We start from the raw sequence: 13,930 nt of genomic DNA, 5'->3' as shown, positions 1-13,930 counted from the left end.
CAGGAGCGTTCTTGGCCAGTGCCTGGAGCACGTCCCTGGCGTGCTGAGCCGTGTGCCTGCACTCCCCAGAGCACAGGGAGCTGGGGCCACGCCGGGCACTGCTCCAGGATTTTCCCTGGTTTAACCCTGGACACACTCAGTCCCCACCCCTGTCCAGTTTGGGGTGATCACCCCAGCCAGGAGATCACCCCAGCCAGGGGATCACAGCAGCCAGGGGATCACAGCAGCCAGGGGATCACAGCAGCCAGGAGATCACCACAGCCAGGAGATCACCCCAGCCAGGGGATCACCCCAGCCAGGTGATCACCAAAGTCAGGGCACCACCACAGCCAGGGGATCACCACAGCCAGGGGATCACCCCAGCCAGGAGATCACAGCAGCCAGGGGATCACCACAGCCAGGAGATCACCCCAGCCAGGGGATCACCCCAGCCAGCTGATCACACCATCCTGCTGCCTGGATGAAGGGATGAAGGTTTGCAAATGGATGTTTTGGAAGAAGAGATTTGATGAAAAAGCTGCCCCTGATCCTCCCTTCCCCACCCAGCACAGAAAAATGAATTTCACATTTCTCCCTCTCACCCCAGAGAGGGAAACAATAAAGATTTCTGGGGCAGAGCTTTAGCTGGAGGCCTGGGAATTAGATTTAAACCAGTTGATTTGGTAAATCTTCCCAGTTTGCATTCTTTACTTTTCCTCCCATCCGGCTTCTTTCCTTTCCCCATAAAGCCACATCTAATAAGAGACTTAAGAAAAGTAACAGAATGGCTTAAAAAGGGACTAAAATCCACATTTGGGGAGTAAGAGATGAATGTTTTTAAGCAGATACAGGTGTGATGGACTGATGGGTCAGGAGAGGAGCCTGCTGGGCAGGTGAATCCCTCCTGTCCATGGCAGCACCCCAGATGGATCAGCTCTGCTGTGAAGGGGCTGGGGGCTCCCTGCTGGCCCCCTACCCAGCTCTCCTGGCACGCAGAGCAGGGCCAGAGTCTCACCAGCCCTTCCCAGCACTGCTGCTCTTGCTGCAGGTTGTGCATTTGCTTTGCTGTGAGCTGGCAGTGATTTAAAATCATCCTGTGCTAATCCATATAAATTCTTTTAATCGTGGATTTAATCTTCTAAGCGCGTGGTAATTAAATTACACACCAGTCAGTGACATCATGAAAGGTGTGAGTTTACAGGCCCCTGGGCAGGGCTTCAGGACAGCCCATGGCCAGGACAATCAGGCACTTGATTACTTCCCTTGTCACTGGTTTTCCCCTTTTTGTCTCTTTTTCCCAAGTCATTTCGGTTGGGAAAGCATCGTGTCCAGTCTGTGCATGATCCTCACCTGAGTGCCACATCCAGACCTTCCCTAGTCACCTCCAGGGCTGGGTACCAAACCCCCCTGAGCAGTTCCAGTGCCTGGCAGTCCTTTCCATGCAGAAATTCTTCCTGACCCTCCCCTGGCACAGCTCAAGGCCATTTCCTCTTGTCCTGTGTGACAAGGAGGAGCAGGAGAGGAGAAGATACAGCCCCAGAAGGAGCTGATGGCCAGGACAGAGCCTGGAGCAATCCAAGTGCTGGAATATTCCTGGAGAGCAGGAGGAGACCTGGAGGAAAGCACTCCGGAGCTCCCTGAGCAGAACACTGTGATGGGCTGGTGTTAATGGAGGGAAACACCGTGACACCAGAAGCACATTAACAAATTAAACTTTGGTGCTGGGAAGGGGAAAGTCTCGGTGAACTGCGAGGTAGGGAGATGACTGACTTCGGGAACGTGACAATTACTGTACTTAACTTTTTTTTTTCTTTTTTTTTTCTTTTTTTTTTTTTTTTTTACATTAAGAGCCAAATAGGAGCATATATTTAATTCATTAAACCAGTCTGAAGTGGCTCCCTCCATCCCAGAGCAGTTAATCGGTGCTCAGTGTCTCCTAATGAAGGGGTCCCTGTAAGGTCAGCCCGACACTCGTTAGCTAATCGGAGACTTATTTGTTTTGCAAATTGCTCTCCCATTTTGAACCACCGCGCTGCAATTTCCATGGCGGGGAAGCCGGAGAGAGTTCAGGGGCTGGGTTTTGAAGCCCTCAATCTGTCACTGGGAGGAGGATAAAATTAGCCTGGGAAAGAGAAGGAGCGGGATGCGGGGCTTGTTCCAGGCAATCCAGCCACGTCGGGGCTGAGGGGTGGCTGGAGGGCTGTGTGGGCACATGCCAGGGGATGGGGACATTGTGTGGGGACACTGAAATCCTCACCAGGCCTGGCTGGGCAGCGCTGTCCTGCCCTTTCCATCCTCCTCTCCCTGCGTGGTCCATGCCCTCTGCCCAGACCTGCATCCTCAGATGCCCAAAAACACTGGGGTGAGCACAGAAAGATGCTCCCAGGGATGGCAGAGTCCCTGGTGGCTCTGTGGGGCTGTTCTGGGCAGGGACACAGAGCACATTTCTGAACAGGGATGAGCAGTGGGACACCCACGAAGCCTGAGGGAAACACAGAGCCTGAATCAGATGTTTAAACCCTTTTCCTTCTCTCCCAGAGGCAGCTGGAGGTCTGGCTGCTGTTCTGGAGCACAACAGGTCCACCTCGACTGGGAGTTCATGTTTATCTCTGAAGGAGGAAGCATCTCCCACCCTTTCCATGGATGAAGATTCTCCTCCCTCCTCTATTCAGATTTGTTTTACAGCCATGCCCGTGGGAACAAGCTGACACGATGTCCCTTTGCATCCCAATCCAGCTCTGTTCCTGTGACGCACAGGCCACAGCTCCTCGTCCCCTCCTCACCCTCCAGAGCTGGGAGTGACCTGAGCTTTGCTTTTGGAACACAGGAAAGAAAACCTGAATTTTGTATTTTAGGTCCAAAAGCAGAGTGATGTGTAAACTGGGGCTGTCAGCCTTTCCTGCCCAGCCCCTCAGCCAGGAGCTGCTGCCTCCCCCTGTCGCAGGGTGGGTGACTGAGAGCCCGGAGCCTCCTCTCCCAATTTCCCTCCTGTGTGGAGAAATCCGGAGCCAGAGCAGAAGGCAGCAGCTCCCTGTGCTCGTGCTGGGGCTGCTGCCCTGGCTCTCTGGTGACTGACCTTTGGCCATGAACTTCTAGCAGGGATTTTCCCCTGGTTTCAGAGCAGGATGGCTGGGAGCACTGGGAGCAGACCCCGGCTGTCCTGGCTGCTCTGCTCATTCCACTTGGCAGCTGCTTGAACTTAGAGCAGTGCAGGGGGAGAAAGAACCTTTATTTTCCAATATCACAGGCAAAAAAAAAAAAAAATACACACCATCTTTACTTTAATTTCCCCGTTAAAGTAATGACATTATAGTGTAAAGAAAGCGTTCCACTGAGATACAAATTTTTTCCCAAATGTCATGGAAATGGAGGAATTTCAGCAACTGTATTTGTGTGCAAAAGAGGAGAGAAAGTAGATTAATTTTAAAAGGTTACATTGATTGCAGTCAGGCATGGACCTGCAGCAAGGAGCCCAGTGCAAGGGGGTGTGGGAACGAGCTGCTTTCCTCTCCATGGAGCTGTTCCACCTCAGCATCTCCCCAGGATTCTGGGGCATCCCCAAAAATCCTGAACTCCAAGAGGACCCAGCACGTGTGACCCTGGAAACTGGGAGAGAGCAGCCCTGGCTCCTGAAACACAAGGCTTCATCCATGAGCACGAGTCCTCATCCTGGGGCTGGTGGTGAGGAGTTCCCTGGGAACAAATTAAAGAGTGAATTTTTACTGGATTTTATTTCTCTGCGGGATCCCTGACATCTGAGAAGAACTCCTGGTCCTTCAAGGTGATGAAGCTGATTTCCTGCAGCTCTGTTGACGCAGAGAAGGTGCTCAGAAGTCTCTGTTTCCAGACAGGCTGGAGGAGAGGTGTGAGCCTGACATGGTGGTGCAGCAGGTCAGGTTCAGTGGGGTTCCAGCCCAGCCCGGGGTTGTTTGAGGGCTGCAGTCCTGGCTTGGCTCTGCTCCTGAGAGCAGGGGGAGCTGCCTTTGGAGACCTGCCCAGTGCTCCTCTTCCAGCATCTCAGAAACCTTGGGTTGGTTAATTCCTGGCGCAGTTTCTAAGAACCAAAGAGTGGCAAAGACAGCCTGGAAGTGTCAGCAACACCCATTTGCTGCACGAGGGAAGTGTTCCAGTAGCAGACAAGAGCTGTGAGCATCCCCAGGGCAGTGTGGGGTCTCCTGGACCCTGGGATAGCTCTGCTGATTTGGTTTCACTTATCAGAGATGGGCCCAGGTCCCTCCTTCAGGCACTGGCTGCCCTTGTGTTACTCCATCCACCACCTGGCCTGGCCATCTGGCATGGACACAGGCTCTTGGGGAGCTTTCTCCCCACCACCAAGGCCCCATGGCTGGTGCTAATGGCAACTTCCATTTGCAGGGCAGTGGGACACAATCTCAAGGGGTCACTTGCCGTCGTAACTCACGGGATCTTCTTTTCCTCACGAGGCCTAGAGCTGGGGGCAAAGCCACCCAAGCAGAAAACAAGAGCCCGAGTCTCTCTCGTGAAAGCACAAGGGAATTTTTAAATCCCCACGACCACATTTCGCTCCCAGAACTCCTCTCCCCCTCTTCCCACAGGCGCAGGAGCCGTCCCTTCTCCCGAGCTCCGGCGTTTCCCACATCAAGCGCGAACCGAGGCTGACCTTCCTCGGCGGGCGAGCAGTGCCGGAGCTGTACCTGCACCTCCACATCAATACCCATCCCCACGAGGTGCTCTCTGAGCTCAAAAGCCATCCTGGCGGGGTCATGCCCTGCAGCGTGGGGCTGGGGAAGCCCAGACGGGCTCGGCAGAGCCGCCGGTTCCCCGCGCTGCCCGAGCCGCGTCGCGGTTCAATGGCAGGAGGAGGAAACGCTTCTCCTTGATCAGGAGGGATAAGAATAGCGAGCGGCAGGCGGCGGCCGGTGGGGTGTGGATGAAAGGCTCTCATTCTTCCCCCTCCCGGGGCGATCTGGCCCTTGCTTTCCCAGCCATAATTGCGTGGCACGCCGCAGAGCAGTGTCACGCTCCACCAAAGGCCGTGCGCCGCGGGGCCGGGGCTCCAGGCCGGACGGCAACGAGCGGGGAGGCAGCCAGCGCGCTTTTGATGCCTCTCTTCTTCCTCTGACGTGCTGAGGAACGATCAGGCTCTGAGGAAGGCATTTCTCTGGCTTGGAGCTCTGCAGAAGAGATCAACTGCTGCTGTGCCACGCCAGGAGGGCAGAGGGACAGCAGCACCCCGTGGCCCAGGAGGTGCTCCATGGGCCAGACTCACACCCAACATCCCTGAGCCCTCCACAGCTCCTCATCCCTCCAGCCATCGCAATGGTGGACACATCTGTGACTCTCCTGACCGTGGTCACTGGCTTTTGGTGGCTTGTGCTCTCAGAGATTGTGCTGGAGACAGCCTGGTGTGAAGAGCAGAGCCCTTGGAGGTGTTGTGACACCTCAGCACGGCGATTCCCAAGCCCAGCAGCTGTGCTGGGGCATCGTGGCCTCCCACTTCCCTGTGTTTTTTCAGGTGTTTCCTCTGGCTTTGCTTTCATTAATTTATCACACGCACACAGAGGATGAGTGGGTTCGAACCTCCATCTCCAGCAGCTGAAATGGAATAATTACCCAGTGTGACCCACCTGGAGAAGCATTCCCATCTGGTCAGCAAATTGTGAAGAAGTTCACTGTATCCTTTAGAGCAAGAAATTATCCTGGAGTGTAAGTTATGGCTCCAGCAGCCACACAGGTACAAGAAATGAAATTAAAAGGGTGGGTGAGATGGAGATTTAAATGATGCTATATAGAAAACCCTGAGCAGGGAACACCTTGACCTAACTGGGGGTTCCCTTTGGAAGAAGGGGGCCTAGCAGCAGTGTCTGAAAGAGATAAAAGGGGAAAACCTGACACAAGAACCTGGGAACATCCCTCAGCTCTCCCAGGGCAGGCATCTCACAGCTGAAGTCCCTTTCCCTGCATTGGCGTGATGCTGCACAACATCATCCCTACAGCTGGCTGGTATTTTTGGGGGGCTATTTTGTCCTATTTTTAGGAAATGCCAATATGCATTGGGGACTTTTTTTGGGTCTGGGAGGGAAAAGGTCAGCCTGAGCAAATTTCTCAACCTGAACTGAAAGCAGAGCAGGGTGACAAACCCACTCCAGCTTCAGATGGAGCTAATTAAAGTGCTGACATTTTAAGACACGATGATGTGAAATCTCTTGCTTCAAGCCAAGTCTGGGCCCTTTTCAGAGTTTAGTTCTGCTGCCCAGAGTTTCCAGGAGAGGTACAAGCCAACTGGGAGGGGTGATGGGCTGTTTTTTATGTGGTATTGTCCTAACAGTACGAGCAAGTTTTTAGCCTTTGGAAGAATCCTGTCACATCAGCTTGCCTGGGCAGAGATCCCCAAAAAAATGGAGCTCTCCAGCTCAGGTGACTGGGAGAGGATTTGAGTCTTGGCACTGTTATGTTTTACCCTGCAGAGAGAACGGGGAGGAGAACCCCAGCCCCACAACATGCGGGTAAACTGGGTGCACACCCCAGAACCTGTAGCATCACCCCAAACAACTCTCCCCTGCACGAACAGTGACATAAAATCCAACTAGGTGCAGTTTCCTGGAGGACAGAGGCTTTTTGGGGTGCCCCTGGGAGGGCAGGGGAGGGTGGGCTGTGGCAGAGCCGTGTGCCATGTGCTGCCAGCAGGGCTGACACGCGGCGCCGGGGCTGGCTGGGAGGGAGGGAGGGAGCTGCAATCAGGAGCTCTATTGTGGCTCTCGGGCTGCCGGCACAATGCAGCATCAAGAGACAAAGTCAGCTCGGCTCAGTGGGGTGCGGGAGGTGATTTGAGGGAAGGAGAGGCTGGCTCTGACAGGTAGAAGGAGCCTGGAGTGACGGGGGGAAAGCCAGACTGATGCCGGCGCCTGCAAACAGTTTCTGGCTCCAAGCCGAGCTGCAGCTCTGGGAGGGTGAGTGAGCTGTGCTGCTCCACTGAGAATATCCCGGGCGTTCCCAGGAGAGACCTGTCTGCACCAGCCCTGGGGACAGGGATGCACCCAGGCATGAGGCACAGGGGGGTGGATGGACAGACAGACAAACAGGCTGATCTCCAGGGAGAGACTGATCAGGGCAGGGCAGGCACGAGCCCAGGCTGCAGCAGGAAAACCTTTCCATGTGAAGGGAGCTGGGGCAGCAGCATCATTTGGGGTTTGGGACTCACTTTAAAGCCCCATTCCTCATCACCATCCATTCTGCAGGTGCCCAGGTGCACTTACCCCAGCCAGGTGAGGCCACCACAAGTCCCAAAGGACTGTGCTGGTGCCAGTGGGGGCCATCAGGCTCTGGGGAGCCACAAGTGCAGCTTCTCAATGGGAAAAAAAATATTAGTTTGGGGACAGCCTATTTTACTAGCTCAGAGAAGAGGTGAAACACCCTGAGATCTGCCTCAGTGCAGGTGAGATGCTGGAGGTGAACTGGGGAATGGGAGGATGGAGGTGCACTGGTGGATGTGAGGATGGAGGTGAGCTGGTGGGTTCAGGATGGAGATGAGCTGGTGGACATGAGGTGGGTTCAGTATGGAGATGATCTGGTGGATGTGAGGATGGAGATGAGCTGATGGGTTCAGGATGAAGATGAGCTGGTGGGTTCAGGATGGAGATGAGCTGGTGGACATGAGGTGGGTTCAGGATGGAGATGAGCTGATGAGTTCAGGATGGAAGCGAACTGGTGGATGTGAGGATGGAGATGAACTGGTGGGTTCAGTACGGAGATGAGCTGGTGGATGTGAGGATGGAGGTGAAGTGAGGACTGTGAGGATGGAGCTGAACTGGTGCATGTGAGGATGGAGGTGAGCTGGTGGCCTCTGCCCAGCTGAGACATTTTCTGCTCCGTCATCCTGAGTTTTCTGCTCTGTTTTGCCAGACTGTTCCGGGGAAGGCGGCTGAGCCGCGCCGCGCGTTCTCCCAATGCCATCTAGTGTCAGCTCCGGCAGCCCCGGAGTTATTTTAAGGCATCAGCGCTGATTTATTGCAGAAGGATCTTTGAGGGCCAACAGGCTGCCCAGGCTGGTTATTAACAGCAGCACGGATAACTAACGGATGGGTGCGCAGGCTGGGCTGGATTATTTTTATTATCGCTCCTGTTTTGCACTAAAAACCCACCCTGGCAGGATGGAGTGCGAGGATTCAGTGCCGTGTCCGAGGTGATTAAAGTCTTTCAGCCTTCAGACACTTGTCTTGTAGCCCCGCCATCACCTGAGGCTTAATCACTCAGAAAAGTGCTGTCATGTCCTATTGTCGCCGTATTGGGAGCGCGACCTCTTTCCCGTTTAGCTGCCATCTGAAAAGAATGTAACTTGCCAGGAGACAGGAGTGACTCAGGAGAATGGTGATGGGATATAAAGACTTTGACCTGCGGGCCGCCCATTTGGAGGCTGCCAAGGTCAGTGGCAAGGGCGACTTTTCTCGGTGATTATTTGGCCAAACAACCCAAAACGGGCAGTAATGGGTCTGTCCGTGACAGACAGCGCTGGGCTGGACTCTGCTCCTACCGTGAGGGCATCAAGCCCCCAGCCCTCCCCGCCTGGGGTTTGGGGCTGTGTGACTGCCCACGGTCCTGTCCCGCTCAGGAATTTGTCCTCCACATCTTTCCCTTGCCACCATCACAGGGCCATGGGCTGCACAGGCTGAGAACTCTCTCATTTCTGCCTTTTTAGGGGCAAAGAGCCTCAGTAGCATCTCCTGTGTCCCATTCATCGGCCTGTCAGTGCAGGGGAAGGTTTCAGATGTGCCCTGTCCCCTGCTCGTGTGTCCCCTGCTCTGCTCACCACCATCACCTGCCATGATTTAGGTCCCTGCTAACCTCATCCTCATCCTCAGCCACTGCTGACCATGTCAATTTATCTCCTTGGCTGCAAACCACCTCATCGAAGCAGTTTGAGTCGGTGATTAATTAAGGTCTCCCTAGAAATGAGGTTACTCCCTGCAGCCTCACATATAAATGTAAGATTAATGGGTGCTGGCCCTGTTAGATGGCCACCACCAGGCTGGGCCAGGGAGGGTTTGCCTGCTCCCATCCACACACTCCTTGAACAGAGATTTTCCATGAAAGAACTTCCAAACAATGCCGTGGGATGGGGAAATGCAGCTGGCAGGGCAGTGGGGAGCCAGGGGGCTGAGGAAAGGGGTCCCGGCGCTGAGCCAGGCACTGAGCAGAAGCAGCAGCCAGCGATGTTCACAGACTCACCCCTTCTGGAGGCTCAGCCAACATCCAGCCTGCTCTGGGTGTTTAATTTTCACTAATCTGTTTGGGGTTTTTTAATTATCTGCAAACAAGGTGCCTTCTTCATGGAATAACAATGCTGGGGACAGTGGGCGGCGGGGCTGTGCCCACACCCCTTCCCTGCCGCTCAGCACCGCTCCGGAACTCTGCCCAGGACTTGTTTATCTGTCCCTATCCATCATCAATCACGGGATTCCGCCCTGCTAACCAGCATCTGCATCTGCATCTCCGACAGCAGGAGCGAGTCCTGCTCAGCTGGTGTGTAAAAGCCTTCGCAATCACCCTGTGCTACGGAGCTGGAGGAGGGTTTAAATACAAGGCTCTTTAATAAGATGAAAAGAGCCCTTTCTTTCCCCACTGGTTTTCTGCTTGCTCTTTCATGCTGCCAGAGCCCTCGGGTTGTGTCAGGGCCTGCCTCTCTGTGGGCTGACAGGTTTCCTAACTCCCCTCCCTGCACTGTCAGCACAGCATCAGGAACAGCAAATACCAGTTGCAGCAGCTGGAGGAGGAGGAAGGCCAGGTCGGAGCAGTCCCTGGCCTCGCGTGGTCGGGTTTTTTCCTCCAAAACATCCTCAGTGGCACCGGTGACCTGCAGAAAACCCTGTGCCTCACTGTGTGCAGCAGGAAAATGGGTCTAATCCCGTTTACCCGTCTCCTCCAGAGCTGGCTGCAGTGTTTGATTCATGTCAGCGGCTTGGCTGGTGACTGCGGGATGAATGACGCTATATAAATGCAAAGTGTTATTAATATTTCATGTTGTAGTGAAAATGTACTAATGGGGCTTGTTCCTGGAAGATAAAGTGCTGCCATTAATACACCTTTGTGTCCCCTGCTCTGGGGACTCACCTGTGGAGGGATGGAGGGGCTCTACCAGAGCAGAAACTGCCCATCACACCTGGCAGCTCCCCAAAAGAGGGGATTTTAACCCAGAAAGACACAAAGAGCCACTTCTGACACCCACAAAACTAGGGATGCCAGGGGCAGAACATCCCCCCACCCACCACTGGGTGCTGGTGGATGGGTGCTGCTCTGGGTCCTCCCTGCCTACCCGTGGGGGCCACAGCCCCTGGGAACCCCCTCCTCAGCACAGCCACTACACAGGCATGTTTAAAAAAAAAAAAAATAAAAATGGGCTTGTTTGATTTCAAACTGCAGAACTCTTCCCTGGAGCCATCCGCAAACACTGGTAATTTACTTTACAGCTGTTTAGATTTGTTTCTCTACATTTTTTTTTAAACCCCAGCAGAATTGCAAATGAAATGTGTGTTTGCTCCTCAAATGACTCCAGCCCTACCTGAACTCCTGCACCCCACACCTCCTTGGACTCCCTCCCCTCCGACCCCCATCCCTGCACCCCACAGCTGTGAGATGGGGGTCAGACCTCCAAGAGGGGATTCTCTGAGCTGGGGGTTCATCTTGGGAGGGCTCCAGATTCTGATATCAAGGATGGGTGATGGGGAAGAGACTTGTGCCAGCTTGCAGGTGAGGGGAGCACAGGCAAGGAGTTAATTAATTGCCAGTGAAATTATCAACTGCCACCCATTTAATAGAGGGTGGCAAGGGATAAAGTAAAGGCTCTGCTAAATTATTGCCATAGTGCAAAGTTTCAATAAAAAAGGATTATAAAGGGTGGTGTTCGGTGCTGTAGGTGGGGCCTCCCAGGGCTTCGGCCACTTTGCAGCGAGGGGATGGGTGCAGGGAAGGCATGGAGTGACCCCAGGTAGTGCTGAACATCCCTGCAGAAGCTGAGGACAGACAGCCCTGAGCTCCCACCCCTCCCCACGGCGAAGAGCCGGCTCAGCCCTTCCCGGCACGGCAGCGCTGCGGGGCCGCCCCTCGCCTCGGGAAATCTGGCATTCCATGGGACACGTGGGGATCCGCCTGGAGCCTCATCCCTTCCCCCGGGAATCTCCTCCTCGCTCCCAGGAGCGCGGGGGTGACTCATGTGCTGTCTCTTGTGCCGGGCGATGCGCTCCTGCCCTGGGCAGGCGCCGACCTGCAGCAGCGCCGCCGAGGGACACCCGCAGGTGAGCGGCCTGGGGACCCCCTCTGCGGCGACCCCCGGCCCCGAGGAGGTGGGGAGGGCGCTGGGGAAGTGCGTCTGCCCAGCCTGGCAGCAGGGCGATGGGCACGGCCTGCACTGCTGCCGGCAGCGTGCACAGGGAAGGAGGAATTTGGGGTTTGCCTGTTCCTCCAGGGAGCTGCCGGAGAACCGGGAGCGTCCGTGGCCACTCCAGTCCCGCGGGTGGGTGCATTGGCTCAGCAGTGCAGAGCAGGGGATGCGTTCACCCCTCGGCGAGGGGGAATCTTGTAATTTCGCTTATTTAAGGAGAGCCAGCACCAAACGCAGCCCTGGGAGTCTTTGCTGCAGCTCCAGGGAGCACGAGGTGCGTTTATCCGGCACGATGCGAGACGGGCTCAAATCGACCTCGCAGGTGCCTGGGTTTGGTGAAAATTGGTTGTTTTGGATGCCCGGCCGTGGGCAGCCCCTCGGCTTTGCAGCTTTTCCCCAGCCCAGCCGCTGCCTGTGCCCTGCCGTGGGCTCCCCGGAGCGTGGGCACGGCGTGGGGACACGGAGCGGTGGCACCGGGCTCCTCCTGCGCTGCCCGGGGAAGCACGGAGGCGACGGCAGATTCCAGCGGTGGGAGAGGACGCGGCAGCTCCTATTTGTTGTCTGCCTGGGCCAGGCCTGGCAACGTAAGGGAAATGAATAACAAATACCAGAGCAACGAGGCGGGAGCTGGGGCGGGATGGGGGCTGAGCCGGGCACCGGAGGTGGCTGGAGGATGCTGTGGCTGGGGTAGAAACCCCGAGTGTTGTCAGGTGCCCAGAGTGGAGGATGGTGCTTGGAGGAGAAGTGTCACCAGGAGCAGGTCTGTGCTGTCAGTGGTGTCCCTGAGTGCCAGCACAGGTCAGAGATGGCCCCAGCAGCACGGCTCAGTGCTTTGAGGCACACAGGGGCTCCAGTGGGGACCTTTTGCTGCTGCTTCAGTGTCACAGCGTCTTCTCTCTTCCCAGGCTGGCTAACAGAATCAGGGAGCCATGAACTGGGGGGCGTTTGAGGGGCTCCTCCGCGCTGTCAATGTCTACTCCACAGCCTTCGGCCGCATCTGGCTCTCCCTCGTCTTCATCTTCCGCCTGCTGGTCTACCTGGTGGCGGCCGAGAAGGTCTGGAGCGACGACCACAAGGACTTCGATTGCAACACGCGGCAGCCGGGCTGCACCAACGTCTGCTTTGACCACTTCTTCCCCGTCTCCCACATCCGCCTCTGGGCCCTGCAGCTCATCCTGGTGACGTGTCCGTCCCTCCTGGTCCTCATGCACGTGGCCTACCGGGAGGCCAAGGAGGAGAGGCTGCGTGAGATCCAAGGGGACAATTATCGCTGCAAATACCCCAACCCCGGCAAGAAGCGGGGCGGGCTCTGGTGGACGTACCTGCTCAGCCTCATCTTCAAGGCCAGCGTGGACGTGGTTTTCCTCTACATCTTCTTCCGCCTCTACAGGAACTACACCCTGCCCCGGGTGGTGAAGTGCGAGCTGCCGCCCTGCCCCAACGTGGTGGACTGCTTCATCTCCCGGCCCACCGAGAAGAACATCTTCACCCTCTTCATGGTGGTCACCACCTGCGTCTGCGTGGTGCTGAACCTCATCGAGGCCACCTACCTGATCGGGAAGAGGTGCCACGAGCGCCTGGAGGCCGGAGGAGGGGACAGCCAGCAGCAGAGCCACGACTGCCCCGTCTCCTGTGCCAACCCCGTGGGCACGGGCGGGCAGGTGTTCCATGAGGCTGACTACAAACCCCCCACAGCCACCATCCCGCTCACGGCCTCCTGCCCCAGCACGCTGTCCGAGGTTGAGGCTCCTTCCTAGAGCTGCCCAGGAGAACACAGGAGCTGCTCACCTGGCCTGCAACTTCCTGGCTGCTCTTCCTCCCCTGTGCTCCAGTGCAGGAGCGCTGAGGGTGGCAGCACCCTGGAGCTGGGCTGTGCCTGAGGGGTCTCTGACTCTCCTGTGCTGGGAAAAGCACTTTACATCATCCTGCTGAATTTGGGGTAAAGCTGGGGATGTAGAACACGTTCTGTGGCACTGACAGGGAGCAGCGGCTCCATGGCAGCTGTGAACTGACAGTGCTGCCCAGACTCTGAGCCTGTACCAACCAGGACAGACACCCTGATCCCCCAGGAAACCCCTCTTCCTATCTCTCACCCTACATCAGCCACTCAGTGGGTGTCAGGGCCACCTCAGACTGATGCAATTGCCATTAATAACACTCATTAGTTGAGTGGGGGCAAGAGCAGGTCCCTGGTGTCGCAGCCACCGCGGCGAAGCGCAGGCGTGAGGATCCGGCCAGGCAGGCAGAGCCCGCTGTGAGCTGCTGGATCATCCTGCCTGGCCAGGGCAAAACACCTGAGCAAAACAGCCGAACACAGGAGAGGAAAACACCCCAAGCATTGATTAAACAATAACATTAAATGGCAGAATCTGATCTCGTTCATTGTTGTAATCCATCGCGTTCGGCCGTGACACGGGTGGTGCTGCCACTTCCGAGGCCATCAGAGGCAGCTGGCATGAATAATTAACAATAATTTCATGGCAAATGCACTCACAAGAAACATTAACATTGAACATGCAGCTCGATCTGTTACTGGTTTTGCTTTACTCGGAGGGTGTGATAATTATTTTTTCCATGAGCAGTGACAGTGCCAGCGCT

At 55.8% G+C, this 13,930-nt stretch overlaps 1 protein-coding gene across 1 annotated transcript; it reads left to right on the top strand.

The window, feature by feature from the left end:
- Nucleotides 1-11,164: 11,164 nt before the first annotated feature.
- LOC121359965 (gap junction beta-5 protein-like) lies at nt 11,165-13,654 on the top strand. The gene is made up of 2 exons (XM_041479395.1): nt 11,165-11,246; nt 12,238-13,654. Exon 2 carries the CDS (start codon nt 12,262-12,264, stop codon nt 13,087-13,089), a length of 828 nt encoding a protein of 275 aa, XP_041335329.1. The 5' UTR covers nt 11,165-11,246; nt 12,238-12,261; the 3' UTR covers nt 13,090-13,654.
- Nucleotides 13,655-13,930: the final 276 nt, after the last annotated feature.

This window comes from Pyrgilauda ruficollis, unplaced genomic scaffold, assembly GCF_017590135.1.
Source record: "Pyrgilauda ruficollis isolate IOZ18807 unplaced genomic scaffold, ASM1759013v1 scaffold48, whole genome shotgun sequence".
In the NCBI taxonomy this organism is placed as follows: domain Eukaryota; kingdom Metazoa; phylum Chordata; class Aves; order Passeriformes; family Passeridae; genus Pyrgilauda; species Pyrgilauda ruficollis.
The sequence above is the reverse complement of the archived record's forward strand: the minus strand, read 5'-3'. Positions and strand labels throughout refer to the sequence as shown.